We start from the raw sequence: 26,714 nt of genomic DNA, 5'->3' as shown, positions 1-26,714 counted from the left end.
CCCCTCACATCCGTTCGTGTCTTCTGTAAACTGGGGCTTATGATAATACTATGTGCCAGGGACTATTAGGTAAGCGAGTGTTTTGCTCCAAGCCTAAAAGCAGGGCTCTTAGTCTCTCCTCCGACTCTGAAAATGCGGATATGCGGGAGACCAAAAGGCATTCCTTAGTTTAAAGGGCACAACTTGCAGCTGAGTGACAGAAGGCCAGGAAGGACACCCCTCACCTCACAAGGGACCAGTTGTGATCAGAGGACCCAGCTCAAGTCCAGGCTCCCCTACTTGCTCGCCGTAGCTTTGGACAGGTGAGTTCAAGTGTCTCAACTCGGGTCTCCCCTCCAGTTCAAACCTGGGGTGAGGCTTTGGAGATCCAAAGTAGTAGTTCTTTGCAGCTCTCCCATCCCACCTGCTCCCCATCCCACACTACGGGGTACGGCGACCTGCCCCGGTCCAAGACCCCAAAGTCTTGAAGAGGAAGGTCTGACCTTGGCTCTTAGGGAACCGATTAAGGGACCTTACCCTGGGGCACTTCAGGAAATACGGTCTTTTACGGTACTAAGAAATCACTTCCGGGTTAAAATATGCGAGTGGGCGTGACTCTGGAGGGTCCCTTCACCCCACCCCCGCAAACCCCCGTTCCGGACGGACGTTGAATATTCCTGCTATCCGAAACTTGCGGTTTTCTGGGTTCCGGTTGTTGACAGGCACCAATGCTTCCCGTTTTGCTTCACGTACGCTTTGCGCATGCTCAAAGCTCCTGCCCGCGGGTCCACCGAACAGTGTTTTATTCCCAAAAACTACATTTCCCAGAAGATGGCATGAGTGGGCGGGACTTCATCTCCCCTGGAGGAGGGGCGCGGTGCTCCGAGCGGACGCTGAGTCTGTGACCTCTTTTCTTTCTTTTATTTAATACGAAACTAGTGCGTCCGCACACAGGGCCCACGGCCAAGCCAGACCCTGTGCGAACAGAGCAGCTTGGCCTGGCTCCTTAAAAGGTGAAGCCGAGCTGCACTTGAAGAACGAGTGAGCCCCTTCCTGCCTCTTCTCCTGGAGTTTGGAACTGTCAAGCTCCAGCTCCCACCCTCTCTCAGGTTCAAGACCCCTGAGCTGCCCATGCTGTGGGGCCAGCCGTGCTTGGGGGCCTGGCGGGGCCTGCCTGGCCCGTGAGGATTTGCACCAGCAGGTCGGTGGCTAGCATGTGCGACGGCTCCTCGAAGCCGATGGTCAGCAGCTGCTGGTAGTCTCCAGGAGGCTGCGGACACACAATCCTGGGGGCCGGGGACAGACAAGTCTGGACGTGAGTGCCTCCTGCTTCTCGGGAGCCTCTCCCCTCCAGTGAGAGAGGCTGTAGCTGAAAGAGGCTTTGTTTCAGCCAGGGGTGGGAAGAATTCTGGGGGAAGGTGGTTTCTCTGTTGATGAGAAACCTAGAGGGGTAATAGCTCTGGGAGGCTGAACTACTTTATCCCTGACCTGGGCAATCACTCAGCTAGCTAGTTGTGTGTCCTTGGGCAGGCAACAACCTCCCTGAGCACCTGTTTCTTTGTAAAATGGGGCTAATAAGTATAGACCTCAATAAGTTTTTCAGGGCACAATAAAATGCTATCTTTATTACCAAGGTTAACAATGTTGGGGAGGTAGATGGTTTTTGGTGGGGTTCTGCCCTACCCTCCAGAGCCCACACCAGCCTTACCATCACCCTAGCTCCTACCAGGAATAAAGGTCATCTTCGGCTGGTCCTAGGGGCACCCATCGGCCGATAGACCACAGCTTCTGAATCTGGAGGCATGAATTGGCCGGACTTTTGCCCGTGTCTTCCCATGTATCTCGATAGCACAGGAAATAGCTGGGGCGGGGGGGGGGGGGGGGGCGGGGGGAGAGACAGTGATTAAGAGTAAGCAGTTTCCTAGTTTCTTCTGTTTAGGGCTTTAATTTTGGAGGTAAGGTAGAAATTCATCAGAAGTTGCTTCAAGTTTTAGGGGTGTGTGACTCAATACTGGGGCCCTTTCTCCCTGCCAGACTATTTTTAAGATGAGGACTTTTATTTTTGATTGGGGGATGAATTTTTTTAAAAGGTGAGGTTGGGGGCCCTGGCTGGTGTAGCTCAGTGGGTTGAGGGCGGGCCTGCGAACCAGACAATTGCGGTTCGATTCCCAGTCAGGGCACATACCAGGGTTGCAGGCTGGTTCCCTGCAGGCCAGTTCCCAGCAGGGGATGCATGAAAGGCAACCATACATTGATGTTTCTCTCCCTCTCTCCTTCTCCCCTTCCCCTCTAAAGATAAATAAATAAAATCTTAAAAAAAAAAAAAAAAGGTGAGGTTGGCCTTTCAAAGGTCCTTGGTTTCCTGCATGATTTTCCACACCTTGATGATGGTTGTTCGTTCAGTGGCCCACACTGGCACTCTATAAAGGGGGTGGGGACTTTGGTTCTGGTAAGCAGACTCACTAATCCACATGGGAATCTTGCCCCTGGCTGCTTGGCTCTGGGGTAGTTTCCAGGTTCCAACGCATCTTCTTATAGAGATACCGGGGAAAGCGGCTGGCGGTGTAGGCAGCAGGGGCACAGTATCTGAAGATGGACACCTCCTGGGAAGGACTGATGGAGAACCTCCCGCAGAAGAAGCAGGAGATGCTAGCAGGAGATGGGAGAGTAAGAAAGGACCCCTTTCTTGTGCCGTGGACCCCTCTACCTCCCACCAATCCCAGTCTCCCACCCTTTTACCTTAGGGGCTCTGTCTCCTCCAGGTCCACAAACCCAAAGGAGGCATACATGAGCACCAGCTGTTCCAGGCGCAGGGTCAGCTGTTGGGAGATCTCCAACAGCTGCATGGAAGAGGGGACATCTTAAGATTAGCTGACCTGCCGGGAGTACCTCCTCCCCCACCACCAGCCTGAGAGATGAAAAAAAGGGGCATGGGGTCTAAGAAAATGGCCCCACACACCCCCTTTCGAACCAGCTCCTGCAAGCCTCCATAGATGGGGGGCACACTCCGTGCAGCTGCTTCCAGGTACAGAAAGTAGGGCTCACACATCTTTAAGAAGGTGGGCATGGCCTTTGCCAGCTGTTCCTTCTGAACTCGGTCCCTGCTAAAGGGAGAAGAGGACCTTCATTTAGGGTCCCTCATCCCCCCTCGTTTCTCCCATTCTATTCACCCTCCACCTTTGTCCCTGATCTGGACCTCTGTTACAATGCTCCCACCCCCCAGCGACAGGCCTTTGTCAGAGCATCTTCCAGGACAGACTGCATCACAAGTATTTGAAACACTTGTTAGCAAGCTGACACCTGAATCCCATAACTGATTTTTGACTTGAAATTCTTGGCAGTGTGGAGCCCAGAAACCTAGGGTTTAAACAGCCTCCCAGAACCAGTCCCTTTTTCCAGGGGCTGGGAATGACAAGTCTTCTTTGGGGTCTCAAACTGGTAGCCAGCTGGCCAAATCTGGCTCAGATAGCTTTTATTTAGCCTGCTCAGGGTCCAAAACCTAAGCCATCAATTAAAAGCTGAGAAAAAGTCCTAGAGATTTGGCAACCTGGTGCCCACATAATATCAGACACTCCCTAACCCCAAATGGTACACATCTCGCATCATTCTTTCAAACTGGATTTCTAATCAGCCAACTTCATTCATTATCTCTGGCTCCTAATGGCTTTTAAGTTTGCGACTCTGGTGTGTTCCCCCTGCTTATCCAATCATCCTCCCCTCTGTCTGTATCCACGGGGATCCTGGGACCCTGTCCAGCAACACCTGTAGAGCAAGAAGCTTTGGAAATCATCCGCCTTCTTGAGCAGGTAGCGCAGCTGCTCGGTGATGGGGCTGAACATGGTGTCCAAGGGTAGGCGAGGTGTGGGCCCAGGGTCCAGGGCCAGAGGCTCCGGGGAAGGGGTAGAAGGGGAGGAGGCCTTGGGCAGCTGCCCCTGAAAGTCCTCTGGTTCCTCCTGGGCTGCATCCCCAGGTTGGTCAGGGGGCATCGACCACAAGGGGTCTTCGCAGGGCTGTGCCCCAGGTTCCAAGCCGTCTGAGGGCGGTGTTTCCCCAGTGCCCGCAGGGAGCGGCCCCACGAACCACTCCTCCGTAGCCATCGTGGGGCTGGAGGAAGGGATCGGAGCTCTTTAAATCCCCACCGCCTTGGTTGGCCGAGGGTTCGACCCCGCCCCGGGAACCTCTTACTCGCCCGGGCTGGGAGCACGGCCCAGTCCACCTCACCCCAGCTTCAACCTCTCCTCCGGCGCCGAGCCGCGCGCGGAGGGAGTTCGCCTCGTTTGAATTTCAACACGCAGGAGGGGCGCTCGGGGCAGCTCGGGGCAGCTCGGGTCTGCTCGGGTCCGCTTGGGCGCGCGCTCAAGCAATCAAACGGAGGGCGGCGGGCGGCCGGGTGGGGGTGGAGGCGCGGGCGCGGGGGCAACCTGGGCCGGCACTGACGCGGCCGGCCATGTCCTGGGGGTGTCGTCCGAAGGCCAACGCCTTTTTCTTCGAGGCGGTTTCCTGAGGAAGGGGTGTCTCTACAGCGCTTCCAAACCCTGGGGCGCAGGAATATAAAGGTAGACATCCTCCCACCACCCGCAGAGCCTCTGACTCCGGGACCCGGAATCTGTATTTTAAAAACTAACGGAGTTGAGAAAAACCACGTAAGAACTTAAGTAGGGACTTATAATGTAGTAGCTGTTACTATTACTAATAAAACTGTTCACTTGGAAAAAATTTCCCATTCCATGATCTCATTTGATACCGATCTCTTCCTATTTTATTTCGATATATTTAAAAAAATTTACTTTTAGAGAGGGGGAGGGAGGGAGAGAAACATAGATGTGAGAAATAATCTTTCATATGTACCCCAACAGGGGACCGAACCTGCAACCCAGGGATGTATCCTGACCAGGAATCAAACCCAGGGCGTTTTGCTTTGTAGAGCAAAGCCAAACCAAGCCAGGGCTGCCTTGTTCCTTTTATAGAGGATCTTGTAAGCTTGGGGATCCTGCCATGGATCCAGAACTGACCCCTGCTCCCACAGTTGTAGCATGAAAAGGCTGTTAGATATAGACATGTGAAGCCTAAAATACATTAATTATAAAGACTGGATAAAGTGCCCACAGGTGTTCCATCCCACCCTGTGTGACCCTCAGCAAGTATCTCTGCTGGAGGGAGCCAGGTGCCTTGTCTATAAAGTGGGTTTTTACACGCTCTGCCTCATGGGGCCACAGAGACAGCAGAGAATATGTAAGCCGGGTTAACTGCTAGTCCCTCAAACATTTGAGCACCTACTGTGCCTTGACACTGTTCTGGGTGGGGAGATCACAGAACGAACCAAATATTCCTGTCCTCCTAGAGCAGTCACTATTATAGCTGGCTGTGAGGCAGCCCCATTCACTGTCTTCCTCCAGGAACAACTCAGTCCTAATCCAACTCTCTCCAGAGGCTGGTGTGGCTCTTCAATGCCCCTCCCCCACTCCATTCATAAAAAGGGACTCCTGGTCTTTTTTTTTTTAAACTTTATTTAGAAAACCTTAGGTGCAATATTAAAAAGCAAGACAGCCAGCTGGAGCAAGAACTAACAGAAAGGGGAGGAGTAGGGAAGACCCACAGACCCCACCCCAGCTTTTCCTAGGGGATGGAGGCTGGGGACAGACTAAGAAGGGGCCTGGTTGGTGGGGGAGGGAGGAAAGACCACCCACCAAAATGAACAGGCAGAACAAATCATTTATATAGGAAACATCTGGCTGAACTGAAGATCTAGGCCCCCATTTTTCCCCCCAAAATGTCCTAGGCTTGGGGTAAGGGTTAGCCTCCTGGGGTGAAATGAGCAGGCCCTGTCCCATCCCACACTCCTCCGTTACACAGAGTGGGATGTACTGGAGGCCAGATGTGTGTGTTGGGGACACACTGGGAAGAGATGAGTAGGGAAGAGTGCCCCCTCATTGGAATCTGTTATGAAAACTGAGTGTCCCTGGTCCAACTCCTGGACGCTGGGGGTCTTGGGTGAGATGGGGCTGGAATGGGTAAGGACAAGGGCGAGGCTGGGCACTCAGCCTAGAAAGCCATCAGGGTCATCATCCTCAAAGTGGCCTTGCTGGAGCACCTTGATGTGATGCTCATAGATTTTCAGTGCTGGGCCAAGGCGGATGGACAGACCAGTTAGCACATCTGTCCGCTGCATGAGCAGAAGAGACTTGCCATCAATTTCCTGGGCACGAGAGAAAGAGAGAGAGAGAGAGACGAGAGTTCAATTTTATAGCAGACCCCCACTAAGGCCTTGGGATGGAGGGAAAGTCCGGGGTTGGGGACTCACCTGTTCTTGGAAAGCCGTTGCCTGCTCAGGGAAGCCTGCCTCTGTGAAATATTCTACCACATCCATCACTGTCCACTCTACGGGGTCAGCTGGCTTCTCTTTACGCCCAGAACTGTGTTGGAGCAGAGGGAACCAGTGAGCAGTGATGTTCCTCTGGTTCTGCCACACCACCTGGGCACCACCCTCATGTTTCAAACACCCCAACTTACGGACAGCCAAAGGGGGTCCCATCCACCCCAGGCAGGGCTGGTTTTCCTGGGGGCAAAGGCACAGGGGATGGGGAATCTGGTCCAGTGGCAGCAGAGACTAAGAAAGAAAAAGCATCTGCCTGTCGTTTTTTCTTGGGGCTTGGTTTCACCTCACCAGGCACCCTTCCCTACCCAGAGGAGTCTTACCTGATCCCCCTTCCTTATTCAAGGCTGCCATGGAGAACACCTGGCGGGTGCCACTGCCTGGTGCTGGTCCCCGCCCTTCATCCTGGCCCTGGTGGGGTCCACAGGGTGTCCACTCTTTGACCCTCTCCTTGGCACTCTGAGGCCCCCGCTCGCCATTAAGCTGGTGGTGCTGGGCACCTGCAGGACGGTCACTCTCAGGTACCTCGGAGCCCTCAGACACATTGTCTTCATCATCTTCGTCTTCATCATCATCTTCCTCTTCTTCCTTTTCAAGCAGTCGCTCTTCTCCACCTCTCTGGTGCCAGGGAGAAAGACCCAAAAGGTTAAATAGCTATTCTGGCCCTGGACCCAGTCCCTGAGATCCTGGACAGAGTGCTGTACCTAAGGGCCACCTTTAATATCAAGGCAAATTAACTTTTACACATTCACTCCGCGCCAACCTCTGTGTTAATAAAACCCCCAGTAGTCAAACCTCACTAAACTCGATCAACAACCCCAAGAGGTCGCTACTGATGCTAAGTCGCGTTTTAAACAAGAGGAAACTGAGGCTCAAAAAGATTAAGTCACTTACCAAGGTCACTTACGCACCAAGCCCACAGGGAAAAAGCGCAAAAACCCAAGCTGCCCGGTTCCTCCCGGGACTCGCGCCCCTGCCACCAACTTCGGCCGCACCTGCCCACCGCGCGGCGCCCTCCCTACCCAGCGCGCTCACCTTGCTTCGAGACGCTCGGGCGCTGGCGGCCGGCGGCGCCCGTCCGGGCCTCTCCCCGCGGGACAGCGCGGGCGCTCCGAGGCGGGTGCGCTCCAGGCGGACTCGTGCGGCCGCCTCCTCCTGCACGCGGCCACGGGTCAAGCGGCCGCCCGCACCGCCGCTGCCCCCGAGGTAGCGCACGACTTCCCGCAGGCTCACGGGCCGCGCAGGGCCGCCAGCCCGCGCCGCGCCCCCCTCCGGCGGCTGCTGTGGCTGCGGCGGCGGCTGCTGCTGCTGCTGTGGCGGCGCCGGCGGCTGTGGCGGCGGCGGCAGCGGAGGCTCCCGGGCGGCGACGGCGGGAGGGGGAGCGCGACGCGGGCCGGTCGGAGGCGCCACTGCCAGAGGAGCGGCAGGCGCGGGCGGCGGCGCGGCCAGGGGCGCGGCCCGCTGCGCGCGGGGGCCCGGCTGCACGGGGCCGGGCGAGGGGGGCGCTGTGGCGGCAGCGGCCGCGGCCGCCGCGCGGGGCGCCCGGGCCGGGGCGGCGGGGGCGGCGACGGGCGCGGGTGGCGGCGGCGGCGGGGCGGGCGTGGGCGGCGGCGCGGCGGTGGCTGGGCCCCCACGGGGGGCGCGCGGTGGAGCCGGCGGGGTGGCTCCGCGCCGGGGCGGCTGGACGCGCGCCGCGTTGCGGTACGAGATGCTCCCCTTGTAGCTGACCCGGAGCACGGCGCGCTGCTGGATCAGTTTCTCGAGCTCGGCGCGCGTGCGCTCCGGCTCCGGGCCGTGCCGCCGCCGCACCATCCGGCAGATGCGCTCCAGGTCCGGCCGCGCCTTGCGCGAGCGCAGCGAGTCGATGGTGTCCAGGATCCACTCTTGGTAGTGCGGAGAAGCAGCGGACGACGAGGCAGCGGCCGCCGTGGTGGCGGCCGCCGCCGTCTCCGGCGGGGGTAGGGCCGGGGGCCCCGCCATGCCTCCCGCCCGGCCCGGCTGCACCGTGCGCGCTGCCTCCCTCCCAGCGCGGCGCCCCCCTCCCCACCTCCCCTCCCTCCGCCGCTGCCCGCCTCCTCCTCCTCCCCCCCGGGGGCGCAGCGCCTCGGCGGAGCGGCGGCGGCGCTGCTGTTTCTTTGCAAAAAAAAAAAAAAGAGAGAGAGAGAGATAGAAAACAGTGAGAGAGAAAGAAAAGAGAGAAAAAAATGCACACACTCACTCACTCGCACGCACGCACACACAGACCCGCTTCTGCTGGGCGCGCGCGGGGCCGGGGATGCGAGGAGGGAGGAGGGGAGCGCGGCGCGGCCGGCCCCTCCCCGCCGCCGCCGCACGCGCGCCCTGCGCCCGGGACACTCCGGCCCCCCTTCCTTCCCTCCCTCCCTCCGCCCCGCCGCCCGCCTTCCTCCCTCCCACCCCCACGCGCCCGCTTTTAAGGTGGAGCCCGGGCCCCCCGCCCGCCCCCTTTACCCTGCGCTCTAGCTCACTCCAGCTCGCACCGACCCCCCCCCCTTACAACTCCCGCGCGCTTTTTAAGGAGGCGCCGCGGAGTTGGCGCCGGGGCGGGGGCGGGGGAAAGCGGCGGGCGGGGGAGGGGGAAGGGAGCGCTGGGGGAGGGGGAGGGGAGAGGGGACGGGCTGGGCGGACGGGCGGCTCTCGGCCGCCCTCCAGCCATTGGGCGCGGGACCCAGACGTCCCCGGCGCCCAGCCCCCATCTCCACGCCTCCCAGGCGCGCTCCGCTCTCGGGACCGCACTTACCGGGAATTTGCCGCTCGCAGGTCGAGCTGCTGTGCTTGTTCGGTGCTGCGGGAACCCTCGGGTCGCAGCCACCTCGGTGGCCCTAGGGTTGAAAAGGCGGGGCAGGGGACGCGCACCGTCTTTTCCACCCTGACCGCTCCCAACCCGGGTTGCCCCCCTTCCCACAGCTCTGCCTTCCAGCGCGCCAGCCCCAGAGTCTCCTTGGAGCTCCCTTTTGGCCCGGGGCTGTACGCAGAGGGGTCACGACGCAAACATGGGGAACCCTGAATTCAGGGTTATAGGACAGTTTGGCGCCCCCTTCTTCTGCTGGGCCTGGTGGGGAGTGGCGGAAGTCAGCTAAACCTGGTTTTACAGGGACTCCAGACCAGGTCCCGATAAGCCTGACGCTGGGGTGCGAAATTCCCTTTCTAGCCTTCCCGGGGGTGTGTGGGTGTGTGTATATGGGGGTGTTTGACCAAAGTCGGGAACACCGGCGACACTTTTTTTTAAACAAAACTTTATTGGTAATAGTTTTCAAATATGTTTACAACAGCACACTGTTCAAGAGGAAGTCACGTCCTTCCCAGCACACCGGTTGAATCACCCTGCGCCCACCCGGGGCCCCACCCCAGGCCTGAGAGCTCCTCCTGGGATGGGGAGAAATTATGAGAGGAACAGATTTGGAGTTTAATAGGGGCTCCCCACTTTTCTATTGAGAGAGAAATGCACAAGTGGAGGAAGGGGTGACAGCTGACAGCTAAGCAGAGGAGCACCCAGGACGAAGGGGCGGGGCTGTTGGGTGAATAAAACAGCCTCTCCCTAGCAATCCTGGCCTTGAACCGGGCGGAGGTGGGCATTACACCACATCCTTTTGTGGGGGTCAAGGGAGGGGTTGCCTTCCCAACTGAGCTGAGAGGAGGCTGGACATTAAAATCTAGCTGAGAATAAAATTCAGATGTTTGGGAAGTACTGCTGGGAGAAAGATCCTGGGCTTGGGGCTCCCCCTCTATCTTTTGGGGGACAACTCCTCTTTGGCAAGGAGAGGGGCAGCTGCTCTGGGTCCCAAAGCCCAAGGGTGAAGAAAGGTCTATTGGGACAGGAGGTGGTAGGGGATTCTTAAAGGGGCTGAGTTAACCCCTTGGCCGGGGAGGGGGGATTAGCAGCTTGGGGGAGAGGTTAGAAGCCCAGCTCTTTCCTTTACAAGTCAGTCTGCTTCCCAGCCTTGTTAAAATGGATCTGGGGGGGTGAAGGGATGGGAGGAGAGCATAGGAAGTTGGGAGGGAGGCACTGGTGGAACTTAAATAAGTTTGTAAATTGTTTTTTAAAAAATTCTAGCAAGTAGCCCATTGCACATGTCACTAAAATCTCTCCTTCCTAGTTCCTTTGAGTGGAAGGTTGGCCATTCTTTTCTCCCTTATCAAGTTTGCTGGTGGTTTGGTGAGGGAGGTGGGGAGTGAAAGGGGCTGGAGTTAAGTTTGGGCCCCCTTTTCCACACCCTATCCCTGGATACACTAGCAAGACCTGGTCTGACTAGATCTGAGACACATTTAAAACAGGCAGAAATGGGCTGCGGTGGAGGAAGGCAAAAGCATCAGGGAGGGCAGGAGGGCAAAGGGGGTGAGGGGGAGCAGCTGGTGTTTCTGTCCCTCTGAATATCTGGGCTTCCTGCTCCCCTACCCTGGAGGTTGGGGTGGAGGTGAAATTAGATGCTAGGAACTCTGGGGCCCTCTGGCTGTTCGATCCAACCCTCCCACCCACCTCCCACAAAAAAAGAAAGAAAACCCTTGGGGGTACAGGCACACCCCTAAAACTCAGAAAACTCCTTGCCACACTTCTCATTGATGGACACTCGGATCTCTTCCTCTTCATAGTCGTCAAAGTTACTTGTGTCCCCAGGGCCTTTAAACTTTGGTATGAAGGGAGCTTCCACCTGGAGAGGGGTCAAGAACCACCCAGACCTCAGCAGTCAACATAATCCTTGTGAAAACAGTAAATACAAATGGCCTAACATTCATGAGGTAATTTAGTTGGACTCAGGCCTAAGCTTAGCATTAGGGTGTGGACTCACCTTCACCCCCAAATCTTATAGCCACCTCACCAATGGGGAAATGCCTCTCCAGAAGACTGTCTTCTGCCCAATGACCCCACAATCCCATTTCTAGAACCCCACTGCTCTAAGCTGTCCCAGTTAGCAATGATCCAGAGCCCATGACCCACTTGCAAATTCTTCTCCCCTTTCCATCTCTCCACTGGCAGCCTTCCCTGGTTCTTGGCCTGCCCCCAAAGCCCTCAGGATACCCAGATAGGGGGCCCCACCTTTCTCTGGTAGATGGCAATCCAGTCAGTTGTGGCAAACCATTTGTGGTTCTTGATGTCGTTCACCCCGTTCTTGAGGTTCCCGAAGCGCTTGGTAAGATCCACCTGCAGGAGGTTCCGCAGCAGATCCTTCAAGTCAGAGCTGAAGTGGGAAGGGAACCGCACCTGAGGGTGGGGGTGGGGGTGGGGTGACACAGACAAAGTTGGAAACCAGCCTGGAACTTGGGGACCCATAACACTGTCTTCACTATCCAACAGTCCTATGGGGCAGAAGACCAAGTTAAGTGTGCACTGGAATCCCATTAAAACAGTTAATCAGGCCAGTTGGAGTTTCTGATTCAAAAGGTCTACATTGGGGCCTGGCATTTCTGGCTAGTTCCCTGGCTATGCTGATGGTGCTGCAGAAGGGGCCACCTTGAGACTGTCATTCCAAGTTAAGTACTGTGATGGTTCCCATTTGAGAGAAGAAACTGAGGCTTGGAAGGGTTAGACAGCTTGCCCACGGTCACGCAGAGGAGCAGGATAGGGTGGCTCCATCTTGGGTCTGTTAGACTCCAGAACTTGTGTTTTTAGCCACTGTTTCCTAAGGTGGCTCTGCTGGGGTCTGAAGACTTCAAAAAAAAATCCATGCTTATGAGAGAGATAATTGTTTTTCTATTTTGCTCTCTGCATAGCTATGGCTTTCATTATTTAAAGCTCAGTTCGAATCTTCCAGAAATTTTCCCAAAATGTTCTGAACTCATGGTCTCATATGCAACTATTCACTGGATTCATAGCTACAAGAACCAATTTCCAGCACTGCTCTGCCTCTTACAGGCTGTGACCTTGGCCATGGCCTTTAACCTCTCTGGGCCTGTTCTTGCCTTTCTGGCATGGGGCAGATATCCCAGGGTTGCAGGAGGGAGATAATACTGCTGAGGGTGCGTGGGAACTGTGAAATGCTACAAAGAAGGGAGTTATGCTCTTCTCCTCTTCCCCCTTGGAACCTTCTACGGCTTTTTCTTTGTTTTCTGCATTCCCAAATTGGGCCATTCTCTTGGCAATTTCTATTGTGCCTGGTGGCAGACACCTCACCTTTCCCTTTTTCGTGCCCCCACTATGCAGTTGGTGATTTCCCTCCACCTCTCTGAGAGGCAGGTGGCTGGTTCCTCAGTTCTCAGGTGGGTAAGATGAGGCTCAGAGGGGGAAGGCACTTGCACGAGGTTTCAAAGCCAAGGGGTGGCCAAGCTGGACCCTGGAGTCAGGTTGATGCACCCGGGCTGAACCAGGAGTTGCTTCCACCACTTCCTGGGCCAGGTGGAGGAATGGTTGTGTCCTCCCCGTGAGATGGGAGAGCTGAAGACAAAAGTAGGGTTCCCAGCCTCTCTTGGGCCCTCGGATCTTGGACCAGACATATCCACTCTCCACACCTCAGCTTCCTCAGTCCCTCAGAGTGCTGGGTAGGACAGGGGGCAGTACACTGGGGCAGTACACTGGAGCAGTGGGTGCTCAAGGCACTCTGTAGATGCTAGCTCTAACAGTCCCCTTGCCTGCATACTCCGAGTTATGAACTCCGCATCTGAGAAAGGGAATATGGGGAGCATACCCCCAATATCCCCAGTGGGTCTGGGAAACAGATCCATTAGCTTTTCTGCTATGGAACTTGTGAAAACTCACACTAAGAGGTATATATGACTAGGGGTGAGTACAGCCTCACATAGCATAGGGCAAGAGGGCAGGTGAGACTTGGAGTTTTGGAAGCCATTGGGAGATTGGCATTATAGGTCCAGAAATAGCCAGTGAGGTTGTGTGAGGTGTTCATCTCAGTTAGTATGGCTGATACACCTGGCTTCAATGTATGGCTTGACAATGAACTTCTAGACAGTTCCAGCAATAATGGTGGGTGGGGAAGGGTCTGTTCTGGGCAGAGCCCCTGCATCCAGGCCTTACCTTCCCAGAAACAATCTTCTCATAGATCTGAATGGGCTGGTCAGCAAAGAAGGGCGGGTAGCCGGCTGCCATCTCATAGATGAGAACCCCCAGGGCCCACCAGTCCACAGCCTTATTGTAGCCCTGGAGTAAGAAGGGGGTGTATGATGAGGAGAAAAGGGTGAGGAGGAGGCATGGGCAAAGTGGGCCTTGGGGAGGGGCAGGGAGGTGCCTACTTTGCTCAGGATGATCTCAGGGGCCAGGTACTCGGGGGTCCCACACAAGGTCCAGGTGCGGCCCTTCACACGCTTGGCAAAACCAAAGTCTGTCACCTGTGGGTACAAGTGTGGGGTTGGACGACAGGGAGGGAAAGAAGGTCCAGGTCACAGCCACCAGGGGCTCTCTTTTGCCCCACCCAGCAGTTACCTGAATATAGCCCTGTTGGTCTATGAGAAGGTTCTCCGGCTTCAGGTCCCGGTAGATGAGATCCAGTGAGTGCAGGTACTCGAAGGTCAGGACAATCTGGGCAGCATAGAAGCGGGCATGGGGCTCGCTGGTGGGGACAGGTAGAGAGGATGGGTGAGCAAGGGTGGCCATGGTCAGAAGGAGCCACCCACCCCCAAAACTGTCTAGCAGGTGGGCCTACAGAGTGGCCTCCAGCCCAGCTATCCAAAATGGGTAAGACGAGCCCCAAATGGGCCTTATTCACACAGAGCTCCAAACTGGAAATAGCCAGATGTCCATCAACAGAATAATGGCGTCACATATTGTGACAGATTCATTCAATGGAATACTACCCAACACTGCCCTAGGACAAATGATTAATATGTCGGGGTGATCTGCCAAGAAAGGCACTCGAGGGAATTTTCTGGGGTGATGGAATGCTCAGTATGGTGTTTTGGATGGAGGTAACACAAATGTATGCAACTGTCAAAACTCATGGAACAGGCTAGGAAGACCTGTGCATTTTAGTGTATATAAAATGCATAGCTATGTACATAGACAAAATAAGACAGTAGCATAAATTTAAAAACTGCATAAAGTCGCCAACTTAAATGGTGATACCTAAGTTACCGCGTTTGTTGTTTTATGGCAGTTGAGTCACTGCAGATTCCTCAGCTCAGGGGGGAACGAGAACCCACAGGGACCTGGACAGGCCACCTCTATGTCCCCAGAGGACTTGGTTGTGTGATGTTGCCTGTGGACACTCCCAGGCCCGGTGTGGCTGCAGGGGCGTTCACTCACCTGAACCTTCCGATCCGCCGTAGGTGTGAGAACATTTCCCCGCCAGGCACATACTCCATGACCATGTATAAATTTGAGTTGTCCTGTGGGGAGCAGCAACTGATCAGGGACCTGTTCCCCAAGTGCTGGGCCCTACCAATCTAGGCTCCTATATGAAGCACATGCCAAGCACCAGGCACTTGGCTCACTGAACTACCTGTCTCCTTTCCCTCTGCCCACGAGGAAAGAGGAACAGCCATTATCTTGTTTACAGGGGTGGTGGGGGACGGGTCTGGTAGGGGACATAAAAGTGGGGGCTGGCTACAGGAACCTGGGCGGGAGAGGGGGTTCCATGGCAGCTCATGTATGTGACTGTCCTGAGTAAGGCTCCTAGGCCACAGTTTCATCATCTGTAAAATGGAATCAGGATAGGATACAGAATTTGGGCCAACCCCCCAAATAAAAGTGTGCGTCTTCTTGCTAAAAAAAATGATTATGAATTTCAAGACAGCAGCAGTAGGGCATGACAGCAAGCACGGGCCCTTGTGACTGCCTGGGTGGCAGGCCCCAAGTAGACTTTCACAACTCTTGAAGTCCGGCTTAGGCCAGCACCCAAAATAGTTCACACAGGGCACTCATGGTATGTTTAGAATGGTCATGGCAACCTTCTGATCCCCAGTTTACAGATGAGAAAACTGAGCCTCAGGGCAGAGAAGTCCCTCACCAGGGTCAAGTGGGCAAGGGGTGCTAAGCTAGGACTTGAACCCAGGCTGTGTGTCAGGTTTTTGTAGACAGAGCAGTGATTTTTGAGGGATGTCATCCAGGTTGAGTGACATGAACATCCAAGGTTATCAAGTAGACAGACCCAGTGGTGGAACTTGGGTGTATCAGAGCCCCAGCTGACTGTACCCCACATCAGTGCGTGGGCCCACCTTCCAGGGCAGTCACTGGTTGTCCTCAGCCCCCCGGCATGGTTTCCCTCTCTGCCCCCTCTACTCGCCAATGGCTGGGACCCAGCATGATGACCCCAGTCCCACCTTGAAGGAGAACTCAAGTCTGACAAGGAACGGAAAGTTGACAGCCTGTAGGATGCGCTTCTCGTTCAGGGTGTGCTCGATCTGTTTCAGCTTCACCACCTGCAGGTGGGAGGGGTGGAGAGGGGGAGGTATGAGAGGGCCCTCATACCCTGGCTCCTGGAAGTAGGGGTGCCAGGGCCGGGGTTCCTGTGAGTGTTTGTGGCCTGTGGAGCCTTAGGTGTGGTGCTGAGGACACAACAAAAAAGGCTGCCCCAGGCTGCCTGTCCCCACATAGCACACAGTTCAGGGCAAGAACACATGAGTCCCGGGGCCTCTAAGCCCAGAGGGATCAGAGCCATGATGGGGGAAGCTTGGGGCCTGAGGATGCCCAGATGAGGTGCAGGGCAAAGTCTGGGGCAGGGGTAGTCAGCGAAGGCTTCTTGGAGGAGGGGCAGCAGAGCTGAACACCGAAAGACAGGCAAGAATAGTGCCCAAGGAATACGGGGTTTACAAAACACTCCTCTGCATCTAGATAGAGCGTCCTTACACATCCACCTGAGCCACAGGCTAATTCTTCCACAGCCCTTGGCTATCTCCAACCCACGCCTCGTACGTAGTGATGGGAACCGTGAGGACTATGTACTGTGAGCATGCCAGTTCTGAAGCCCAGAGAAGGACAATGACTTGCCTAAGGTCACAGGCAGCTAGTTAACGGCTAGCTGGTGTGTCACACACAGGCAGCCTGGCTGTTCAGTTAGCTCTGAACCCTTGTGCTGGGGCCTTTTCTGCTTTGCTCACAGCTGTATCCTTTGAGTCTGTACCTGCACTGCCCAATACCATGCATGCTAGCTTTGTATGGCCGCTGAGTGCTTAAACGTGGCTGGGAGACTGCGGAACTGAGTTTAACATTTTAAATATCACCCTGGCTGGTATGGCTAAGTGGACTGAGTGCCGGCCTATGAACCAAAACATCACAGGTTCTATTCCCAGTCAGGGCACATTGCCTGGGTTGGAGGCCAGGTCTCCGGTTGGAGGCCTACAAAGGGAAAATAACTGATGTGTCTCTCTCACATAGGTGTTTTTCTCCCTCTCTTTCTCCCTCCCTTCCCATCTCTCTAAAATAAATAAATAAAACCTAAAAACTTTTTAAATACCTCAAGTGAACATTTAAAAACTAACACTTGAGCCCTGGCTGGTATAGCTCAGTGGATTGAGAGCGGGCCTGTGAACCACACCATCGTGGTTCGACTCCCAGTCAGGGCACATGCCTGGGTTGCAGGCCAGTTCCCAGCAGGGGACTCATGAGAGGCAACCACACATTGATATTTTTCTCCTTCTCTCCTTCCCTTCCTCTCTAAAGATAAATAAATAAAAAATAATAATAATAAAAAAATAAAAACTAACACTTGACATAGTTACTGGGCAACTTTTAAGCTTGTCTGGAACAACTTGGGCAATGCCAATCTGCTTTTCTATCTTCTCTACTTCTGTTTGTCTTTCCATTGAAAATTTAATATCAGAACAGAGATATGTTGACAGTGTAAAATGCACACTGGATTTTGAAGACTTGGTATGGAAAAAATGTAAAATGTCTCATTAATGATATTTTACATTGGTTACATACACGGAAATGATAATAGATACACTGGGTTAATTACAAAATAGTGTTAAAATGCAGTCCACCTGTTTCTTTTAAGGGGGCTTCTAGAAAACTTAAAATCATACGTAGCTTGTGTGCCATTTCCACTGGACAGCACTGCTTTGGAGTAGTGCCTGGCATAAGCAGGGTGTCAAAAATATTTACAGAAAGCAGGTCTATGTAAATACCACCTCCCCCAGGAAGACCTCTGGCTTCCTGAAATACAGGTTAGGTGTCTAACCCAGTGCCTGATTTCCCTTGATGGTTGACCTGAAAGGGAACCTCGTGAAGGCAGCATGGTGTGCCCTGTGGCCCTCAGATCTGCCACATGATGGGGGCTCAAGAGGTAGGTGGTGAATGTGTGCATGGGAACAGTTCTCCAGGCAGCAGGTAGGGCTGGGCTGCAGGGCAGAGCTGAACTCACCTTCTGTTTGTCCAGGATCTTCATGGCAAAGTGGTTCCCAGTCTCCTTGTGTTTCACTAGCATCACCCGCCCAAAGGAGCCCGTGCCAAGGGTCTTGATTCGTTCAAACTGATCCAAATGGGCTGTATTCTATGGGTGGAGGGGTTGGGAGAGTCAGAGACACTCCTCCCTGTGGCCTACTGGGCCAAGGTCTGGGGCATCTTCTCTGCCACCAGCAGAGGAGACTCTGAGGAGCAGGGGGAGTGATGGGTCGAGGACAGGGGGCGGAAAAACAAGATGGCGAAGGGCACATTCCTTGAGGCAAGTGGCAGGGGCCAGATATGGCCCTGGCCGGGGGCCCAGGACCTGCCAGCAGCTGTGTGGGACAAGGGGCCACCAGATGTAGGGAATGGTAGGGTGACAAAGCCTGGCAGTGGGTGACTGGGTGCCTCTGCCCAGGAGCCCCCATGGGTGTCTAGGCACCCTCCGCAGGGCCCTGAATCCTAGCCACGTCACAGGGATAGAGCTGGAAGACAGGGTAATCGGCTCACCCCTCCCAGGGCTCTGTACCCAGGGGGCTTACCTGAGCAGGATTTTCCCATTTTTTAAGAAAATCTTCTTTGGCTTTGGCTAAGAATTCTTTCACTGGAAGGGAAAGAGGGGTGAGTTAGATGGAGACCCCATGTCCCTGGGGCAGGCCCAGCGTATTTCTGGGGAGATGCCCACTTGTGGAAAGTGGGGTACAGCTATTTCAACCAGAGTCTCATTTTTTCTTTCCCAGACACTTTGGGTACCCTGGCTGAGTCTGAAGGCAGCTTGGTGGGGTGCTCTGATCTGGCCTGGGGCCTGGGTCCCCTTTACTACAGAGTGGTGGGACCCAGCTTCAGGTCTTCCAAAATGAGGTACAGTTGGGCAACTCAGGGGTCACTCTCAGGGGGACAGAAGGCAATACCCAGGCCAGCCCACCCCCACTTGCCCCAGTTCTGACCGACATTCCACGGCCAGGGACGACGCCAGCCGAGGTATTTATAGCCTCAGGATTTGGCTGTTCCTCAGGCCCCTTCTCTGGGGAGGCTGGTCAGGGTGGAGGCCTCTGGGGCTCGGGTAGCAGGCGCCCTTGGGGGCTCAGCTGTCGCCTGGGTCCCAGCTGGGCCTGTTCCCACTTTTGCCAATTCAGTGGTCCTGGCTCCAGAGCTGGTTCTAGGGAAGCCTCACCTAATGTCCACTCCCCAAGGGCCCCTCTGTACCCCAAGAATAATTTCTCAGTGGGCAGACCCTGAGCCTGCTGCTTTGTCTCCACTATCTCATTAGATTAGCTCGCCAACTTTCCTTTTATCCTTCTTCCCATTTAACACTCCAAGAAACTGAGGCTTGAAAAGAGTCATCCTTGCCAGCGCCCTGAGGCAGCCCAGCAAATCAGTGAAGGACCAGGACTCTGGGACTGGGATCAAGCTCAGATCCCAGTCAGAGCCCTGATAAACTGTGTGACAGTAGGCAACTAACTTTACTTCTATGGGCCTCAGTTTTCCTCATCTGTAAAATGGGAATAATAACCGTAACGAGCTGGTGGGGTGGTTGTGAGGACTGAAGAGTTAATCTTGGCAAAAGGTGTTGGACAGTGGCCTGCATGAGGATCATGACAGTTGCCACATAACTGTCAACTATTAATTTTGCTTTCAAGTGTTTAAAAAATTGAGATATAAAATACAGGTGATACATTGAGTGCTCAGATCTTAAATGTGTGGCCTGATGGATTTGTATATTACAGAGTTATTCTTGTAACTAGCCCCTGGGCTAGGGGCTGTGCCTGTGTGCCAGCCCCATGCTGAACACTTTCTATGCTTAAGTCCTACCCTGATAGCTCGGAGCTGCTATTATTCTCCTTGTACAGAGGAGAAGACTGACCAGGCCTGAGGTTGCCTGCTGGACCCCACTGCTCACAAATTAACTGGTTTGCTCCTGACAGGTCGTAGTGCACTAGGGTGACCCACAGACAGACCTGTCCTCAATCCCTGATGTGCTTGGATGGTTGCCACCCTGAGGGGTCCTGCACATTTGTACTTTGGCCTTGCCTGTCACCTGTGTGTCCCACACATATGGAGTTCCAGGAGTCCCACACAGCCTTTTTGGGTAGCCACCACTCCTCCAATGTCCCCAAGGCTCTCCTTTAGCATTCAGACAGAAGAGGCTTCCATGGGGCTATAAGAGTGGCAGATGGAGGAGAGACCACTGATCATGAAAGTCCTATAAAGAATGACTGGGCAAAGAGAGGGCAGTCAAGGAATGGTCAGGAGTATACTAGGCTGGTGCCTGGCTGGGCCACCAACTGTCTGAAAGACCTCTCTGAATCTGGGGATGGCACCACATCCAATGCTTTCCCTAGCAGAATCTTTTCTGACATATACCACCTTCCTCAGATACTCCAACATACACACTAAATTCTGAATGAAGATGGAGGAGAGGGTACCCTCTTGGAACTCTTAAATTCACCCATCCAGGAAGGTAGGGAGAAGTGGGCTCGTGAGGAATCCAGAATGCCTGCTCCGACTTTCCCTTTTGCTTTCAGCCAACCCAGAGAACTGCCATCTCCTGCTTTTATGACTTGGGTACCCCACTAAGAGACTCCACAGGGTGCCTTGGTCCTAGCACAGCTCTTCCCTGTACCCTCTGGTGCTATCGGCTTGCCAGATTTGGGGCTGGGGCACAAGGGAGGGGCAGTGCCAGGAGGAACAGGCAGATAAAGAGGAATGATGGAGGGACCCCCAGCCAGCAGCCCCATACTCACCTCTGCTTTCCGCCTCCTCCAGCAGAGGGTGCAATGGAGGTTAGGGGTAGAGTGGGATGGGATGATCTGGGGCTTGTCTGCCCCTGACCAGGGAGGCTCAGGGTGCTGGCTGCGGCTTAGGTGCCCAGAGGGTGTGGCGCAAGTAGCTCAGGAAACGAATAGTCAGGTGGGCCCAGAGGAGTAGCTGTAGCCATAGCTGGAAGGTGGTCTCTGAGTCCCCATCCTGGCCATTGCCTGACCCCAGATCCATCCTAGGCTACACTAGGATCTCCCTGGAATCTTCTCTACGCTGGAGAACCAGGTACATGCAGAGCTTCCATGCTGGTTTCCTCAGGAGGGCCTCAGGGGACCCCAGAGGAGGAGTTAGTTGCCAGGGAAGCGTTTAAAGGTACCTGCTCCTGGCTGGCCAAGATTTGCAAAGGCCCTCCTTGGCAGGAGGAGGCAGTGGGAAGCTTCTCCCCAGGATATTCCTCCTGGCTGGCCTGTCCATCCCAGGGGTGGGGTGTTAAAACTAACTTCCCATTCCAGGGACTTCACTGCTCCCAGGGTGACAGACCCTGCCTTCCCCAGTGGGTGTTAGACTACCCAGAAGATGGTACCCGATGTGCCCAGGGCACTGCCCAGTGGGCAGAGAAGGAGTTAAGGCTTAGGCCCCGGCAGCAGCCAGGGGCTCCCCGGGGGCTAAAGAGGCCCCTGAGCTCCATTAATTAGCAGAAATAGCAGCTGGAGAGAAAAGGCAGGGAAGGGAGTGGGGGTGGGGGTTAGAGGGTACCAGAGCCACTTTGTCTCCTCCCCAAATCCTGCTACCCTGAGAGAGAAATGGGTACATCTGGCTTTTTCTTGTTCCTACGCAGAAGCGGAGAGTGGAACGGCATCCTGGGATGTCCTTGGCCTCTGTCAAACCTTGCCCTGTGCTTGGCTCTACTCTAGGCCATGGAAGCCCAAACCGGAAACAAAAGGCTAAACCTAGGGCTGGGGGAAGGGGAGGCTGCCCTTACCATCTTCCTCCTTCTTTCCAGATCCCAAAAGAAGTGGAAGGTCAGTGGCAGCTTCTCCCAGAGTGCCCAGCACCCGTGGCCCTTCTGACAACAGGAAGTGGCAGAGAAGGGAAACCCAGCCAGCTGCTGACTTGTGAAACCTGCTGCCCTGTCCATTTCTTCCACAGGGAAGATGCCAGCCTCCAACCCAGTTTGGATTTGATTTGGGATCATAAAGAGAACCCCAGACACCCTTCAAAAAGCCAGGACCACAGCAGGAAGCAGGAGCCCAGCCTTAGATTTCCGAGACAAATCTCAGTACTCTCTGCCCACCCAAACCTGGTTGTCCAAGTAATTCTGGGGCGGGGATGTGAAACCTGGGCTGGGACCCCTACTGCGGGCTGGCTGATTCGCCCAGTCTAGCTTGGATCCCCTGCTCTGAGCTGGAACATCCCCCAGTCTGAGCTGGACCCCAACACTGGGCAGGACCACTCCAGTCCAATGGATCCCCATTCTGTACTGGACCATTTGACCTTAACTCCATCTGGACATCCCCGTTCTAACCTGGACTCCATCACTGAGCTGGACCCCAACACTGGGCTGGACTACCCCACTGCCTTGCTCTGAGCTGGACCCTCATCTGGGTGGTCTGTACTCCCTTGCTATTCCCCAGGCCCCCAGCCCAGAGTTGTAAAAGGGAGGGGTTCCAGGGCCAACCAGAAGTCCACAGACTTTTTCTCTCTATTTGCTCCCCAAACCCTACTGCAGCCCCTCCTTGACTTCAGGGGCAGAGTGCCTGGAGAGTTGCTATAGCAACAGGGTTCAGCCTCACCATCGTTGGGATTGGAAGCCATCACTCAGTCTTCCTCTCAGGGCACCAGAACTATGGTGGCTGGGAAGGCTCAAGAGACCTGCTGCACCAACTTGGCTGCCCATCCCCAGAAACCTGCCTATAGGGGGAGTCAGGGAGTTGTGGGGGTGGTGACAGGAAAAGAAACCCAACCTGGGCCAGGGGGTGCAGGGGAGGGACAGATAGGAACCTCAAGTTTCTGTAGGCCTGACTGGGCTACGGGGAAAAAGTGACCTTGGCAACATCCTCTTGGGCATCCTTACAACTGCCAATGCACAGGTGTTCGACTCTCCTGTGATTCTGTAGGATATTAGACCGTGGCAATTCCCATCCAGAAACTTCTTGGGGCCACGTTTCACTCTTAGAACCCAGATCTGCTTGTTTCTAGGGTCTGCGGGAGGTGTCTGGGGATTCCCTTTCACCAGCCCTACCCCTTCCCCCATGGGCCAGTTCGCAGGGGTGATTTTGGCCAGTGTCAGCCAAGGCCTGAGCCCCACTTGGCTGCCTATCCCAGGGGCCTCTTGGGGCCACTGCCCTCTCTCAATTTCTCCAGTTTGCTCAGAGCCAGGTGCTAGGACTTTTTGCTCTGCTGTCTTAGCATCTTGCCCAGGTCCCTGCTAACGGCTTTGGCATCTTTGGGTACAGATTTCCCCCACCCCACCCCAGGGCTTGCTCTAGACAGATTCCTGCTCTTTTGGGGGGAGGCTGACACTGCATTGCCCTGGCACCAGACAGCAGCACAGGGGGTTGCAGGGTCCCTAACTAGTGCCTATTAAAGCTTGGCATTCTTCTTACCCTAGTATGGCTGGCATCTAGCAGATGAAATTCAGGTGCCCCCTGCAGGCTGGCCTGGCTACTGCCCCTAACTCCCACCCCACACCATCCCAGTTATAAGAGGGCACATTTTGTATGTAACTCCATCCTTTCAGAATGAGAGTTCCAAGCAAAGAGGGGCTTCCTTCTTCATCCTATTCCTTCTCTGAGAGCCCCTGCAAGTCCCTGGAAGGAATTACAGCCTAGGGCATTTCCCAAAATGTGACATGGGTCCCAGTGGCATGGCATGGAATTTTAGGGATGTTTCACTTTTCTAGTCACACTGTATTTCAATGTGTAGCAGAGAGAATATAACTGGTACAGTAATGCCATTATTTTATTTATATTACTGCTCAGGATAGATCAAAGTTTACATCTGAACAAAAGTAAGTCAAATTTTTTATTATTTTAAATTAAGAAAATATAAGTGAATAGAGTAAAAACCAGGAAGATAACTTGAGAATGTCTGGGTTGGAAAATTCTGGGGTCCGGGAAGTTGGCTGGTAGGCAGATGTGGACGTGAATCCTGCCTCTGTGACATCATCTGTGTCAAAATCAGAGAGTCGTGTAGAAAATTCAGAAAACAGCCTGTTACGAAAATCACTCGAGCAGACAGATCTATGGAAACCATTTAGCTTAGCATATCCTAGATCCCCAATAAACAGGGGCCCTATTTCTCCATGATGGTCCATTCCTGGGTGTCTGCCTTGTGCTCTGAGAGAATTAGTGGTTCCTTTTGGAGTCTTAGATCTTTTTCCCTGTGCAGTTACCCCCCCCCCCCCACTACATGTGTTTAATATGCTTGAAAGTTTTCCGGGACTAGGTCATCTCCCCAACTTTCAACTGAGCCACTGCAATATATAGCTGCCTGCCTCCACCTTCTACCTCCCAGGCCTCACCTGCTCAGGGCCCAGCCCCTCCCTCTCTGCCTAGTCCCCTCCAAGCTCACGCCCAGACCTTTTTTTGGTCACTACCCACCTGCTCCTCTGTCATCAAGTACTCAGCTATGGGCACTTGCCTCCATGTCCCCCACCCATTGGTGACATGTCAGCCCTCCTCATGGCTGCTCAGTGGCTCTGAGTTCTGCCATTTGAATCCATGTGAGAACGAAGTTCCCTGGTTTTCATGGCTAGGCCCTTCTGGGAAGGAGCATTCATGGGACTCAAGACACTGGGGTTTGAGACCAGTAACTGGGAAGGGCACATTTGGATGTGGCTTCCTTTTTCAGCTCTGAGGTACAGCTTTAGGCTTGGAATGATAACAATTTAAGAGTTGGAGGGATTGGGGAAGAGGATAGAGGCCATTTCCGAAGGCATGTCCAGATACAGAATCTCTTTTTCCGGTCAGCTTGAAGAAGCCAACATAATTTGGGGGCTGAAGAGGGGAACAAGCCTCTTTCTGGCTGAGCCCTGGGAATGATCAGAATCTGTCTCTTGGCAAAGTAAGTCATTAGATGTCATCTATTACTCTCCTCAACTGCCATCCCCTAAGTTCCCTTTCTCACCATTCCAACTCAAGCTAAATGAGCCTTGTTAAACTCAGACATTCCTCATCCCCCACTTTCCATCCTCAGCCAGGAGCAGGTGAAGAAGCCCGGGGGGACTGGGTGAATGATGGAGCCTCAGTTGTGAAACAACCATTTATTACTGAGGGGCCCTTCAAGGATTCTAGAGCTCATTGCACAGCAGGAGATGGAAAGGGGCTCTGCTGCCACCCCCAAACCCCAACCTGGGAAGGAAGAAGAAATGAACCCAGCTAGATGAGCTCAAACTTGGCTTTGTGCACACTGAAGCAGTTCTCTAGGTTCGTAAACAGTCTGCTACCTCAGCCAGGGACAGTTGCTTGTTAGGAGGAGAGAGCACAGAAAAGCAGCAGAGTGACAGAGTGACAGGATGAGAGAGGGGCAGAGAGACCCAGAAAGAACCTGTCCCCCCATGCCAAGTGACACAGAAAGGAAAAACAATGCTGGAGGTGGCTCTGGGAAAGGCTCAAGGGGGCAGAGTGGGTTTGGAGGGGGGCTGTAGTAAGGTGAAGAGAAAAAGGGCAGGAGAAAGATGGCGGGGTTGGAAGGGGGAGGGGTGTGGTCACCAAGTGGCCAAGGTCCCTATGGGGTGGAGACAGACCCCACAGCACTCTCAAGACTGGAAGAAGGCTGGGTCAGGGCCTGGTGGTGGGTCCTATCTATGGGAGAGGTGAGTGAGGAAGTAGGAGGATAAGAATCTGGATACAGGGTCCAGGAAAGTAGAGAGTGGGGTGGTGGCAGGGCTCCATGTGGGGCCCCAGCGGTCATATGTGCCATGGTTGGCAGTGACAGCTGGGTGGGGGGGCACAGTTTTTGCAGTGGGGGGTGGCCTTTAGCAAGGGGACCCCTACGGGGGGGGGGGGGGGGGGGGGTCTTCTGCGGGCTCTTGGCCCTAACCTTGGATAGGCAGGGGGAGGGGCACTGGGGGGTAAGCAGAGAGAAATGGGGGGGCACGTGGGGGAGGGGCCAGGCGATGATGGACAGGGCGGGGGCTGACAGCACAGTCCCGGATTGGGGTCACGGCCTGAGCACTCACCGCTCTCCTGCTCGCTGCCCTTCTTGGCTGCAGCGGCGTTGCCCATCGCGGCGGTGGCGGCGGCCGGGGCCGGTCCCGGAGTTGAGGTGCGGCAGGTGCTGGCGGCTGCCGGCGGCCCCGGAGCGTGCTGGGCGGCGGCGGCGGCAGCAGCCCCTCGGGTTGCTGCACTGGCTGCGGCGCCGCGACCCCCGCCAAGCCCCTGCTTCCCGCGTCTCTCCGCGCCCGCCCGGGAACCTCAGCCCAAGTCCGCTGCTGCTGTCTGTCTGTGACGCTCCCAGAGCCCACGCTCATTGGTTCAGGCAGCTCTGAGTGATGGCACCATACTGCCGTCTATTGGCCCTCTGCGACCCTCCAGCGCTGGTATAGGTTGCGGCCCTGTGACGCGCGCCCCGGGTGCCCGGCCACTCGCGCACCCGCGAGGCTTCTGATTGGCTGAGGTTCGCAACAGCGCCTTGGGCTCGCCCAGCGAGGCCACCAATTGGCTAAGGTGCACCGTCCGGCCAGTCCCCTACAGAACGTCCAGTGTCAATCCCGGGGTGAGAGGGCGGAGTGGAGGCGCAGCTTGCTGCTGGGCAGTCGGGTGGGGTGGTGGAGGCTGGCGGGTGGCCGCGCCACGCTCGCTCAGAGGATCAGGAGGCGGTCCAGGCGGCGTCCATCCGCCCCGTGCACTCCGCAATACCCCGCCCCCGCTCAGTGCGGCAGCAGTGGCAGGCCAGCCAAGGTTGGCTCCGTGGTCCCCTCACCCCCGGCGCAGCCGCTGTCCACCTGCCAGAGGGGGAGGGGTGCGTTGGCGCGGAGGGTCAGAGGTCGCTGGGAGGCGGGCCGGGCCGTAGTCATTCATAAGGCCTGGAGCAGGATAGCTGCGGCAGGCCTGGGGGAGGGGCCAGGGCTTCTACAGGATGCGGTCCTTGGGAGTAAGGAGCACTTGGGAGGGGGCCTCAAGTGTCTATCCCATTGCTGTGCGCCCACGCTGGGCTCGTGCCACTCATTGAATACATAGCCCTGTCACACAGGTACTATTATCACTCCCGTTTTACAGGTGAGGAATCGAGGACAGGCTGAGGATTCCGTCTAGGCAAATGAAGAGGGAATCTGCCCTCCAGGGGAAGAAACATACGAGATGCCCCTGCCTTCAG

General features: G+C 55.2%; 3 protein-coding genes and 1 long non-coding RNA gene across 4 annotated transcripts; 1 reads left to right on the top strand and 3 right to left on the bottom strand.

The window, feature by feature from the left end:
• The first annotated feature begins 827 nt into the window (after positions 1-827).
• LOC119049514 (uncharacterized) lies at positions 828-4,393 on the top strand. Its single transcript, XR_005082529.2, has 3 exons — positions 828-1,294; positions 2,489-2,646; positions 2,742-4,393. It is a non-coding gene; the product is annotated as an uncharacterized LOC119049514 (long non-coding RNA).
• A 1,082-nt stretch (positions 4,394-5,475) lies between these two features.
• On the bottom strand, positions 5,476-8,393 carry SAMD1 (sterile alpha motif domain containing 1). Its single transcript, XM_037145810.2, has 5 exons — positions 7,388-8,393; positions 6,676-6,970; positions 6,490-6,586; positions 6,281-6,392; positions 5,476-6,175 (listed from the first exon to the last, which is right to left on the bottom strand). The coding sequence occupies exons 1-5, from the start codon at positions 8,330-8,332 to the stop codon at positions 6,017-6,019; spliced, it is 1,608 nt and encodes a 535-aa protein (XP_037001705.2). The 5' UTR covers positions 8,333-8,393; the 3' UTR covers positions 5,476-6,016.
• Positions 8,394-9,805: 1,412 nt separating this feature from the next.
• On the bottom strand, positions 9,806-25,861 carry PRKACA (protein kinase cAMP-activated catalytic subunit alpha). Its single transcript, XM_037145811.2, has 10 exons — positions 25,579-25,861; positions 18,179-18,240; positions 17,617-17,745; positions 15,575-15,673; positions 14,559-14,641; positions 13,740-13,866; positions 13,550-13,645; positions 13,335-13,457; positions 11,406-11,570; positions 9,806-11,019 (listed from the first exon to the last, which is right to left on the bottom strand). The coding sequence occupies exons 1-10, from the start codon at positions 25,622-25,624 to the stop codon at positions 10,894-10,896; spliced, it is 1,056 nt and encodes a 351-aa protein (XP_037001706.1). The 5' UTR covers positions 25,625-25,861; the 3' UTR covers positions 9,806-10,893.
• On the bottom strand, positions 18,659-20,747 carry LOC128627169 (small integral membrane protein 46-like). Its single transcript, XM_053663784.1, has one exon. It carries the CDS (start codon positions 20,628-20,630, stop codon positions 20,478-20,480), a length of 153 nt encoding a protein of 50 aa, XP_053519759.1. The 5' UTR covers positions 20,631-20,747; the 3' UTR covers positions 18,659-20,477.
• Positions 25,862-26,714: the final 853 nt, after the last annotated feature.

Source organism: Artibeus jamaicensis, unplaced genomic scaffold (assembly GCF_021234435.1).
Source record: "Artibeus jamaicensis isolate MK-2021 breed Jamaican fruit bat unplaced genomic scaffold, CSHL_Jam_final contig_3290, whole genome shotgun sequence".
Classification (NCBI taxonomy): domain Eukaryota; kingdom Metazoa; phylum Chordata; class Mammalia; order Chiroptera; family Phyllostomidae; genus Artibeus; species Artibeus jamaicensis.
The sequence above is the reverse complement of the archived record's forward strand: the minus strand, read 5'-3'. Positions and strand labels throughout refer to the sequence as shown.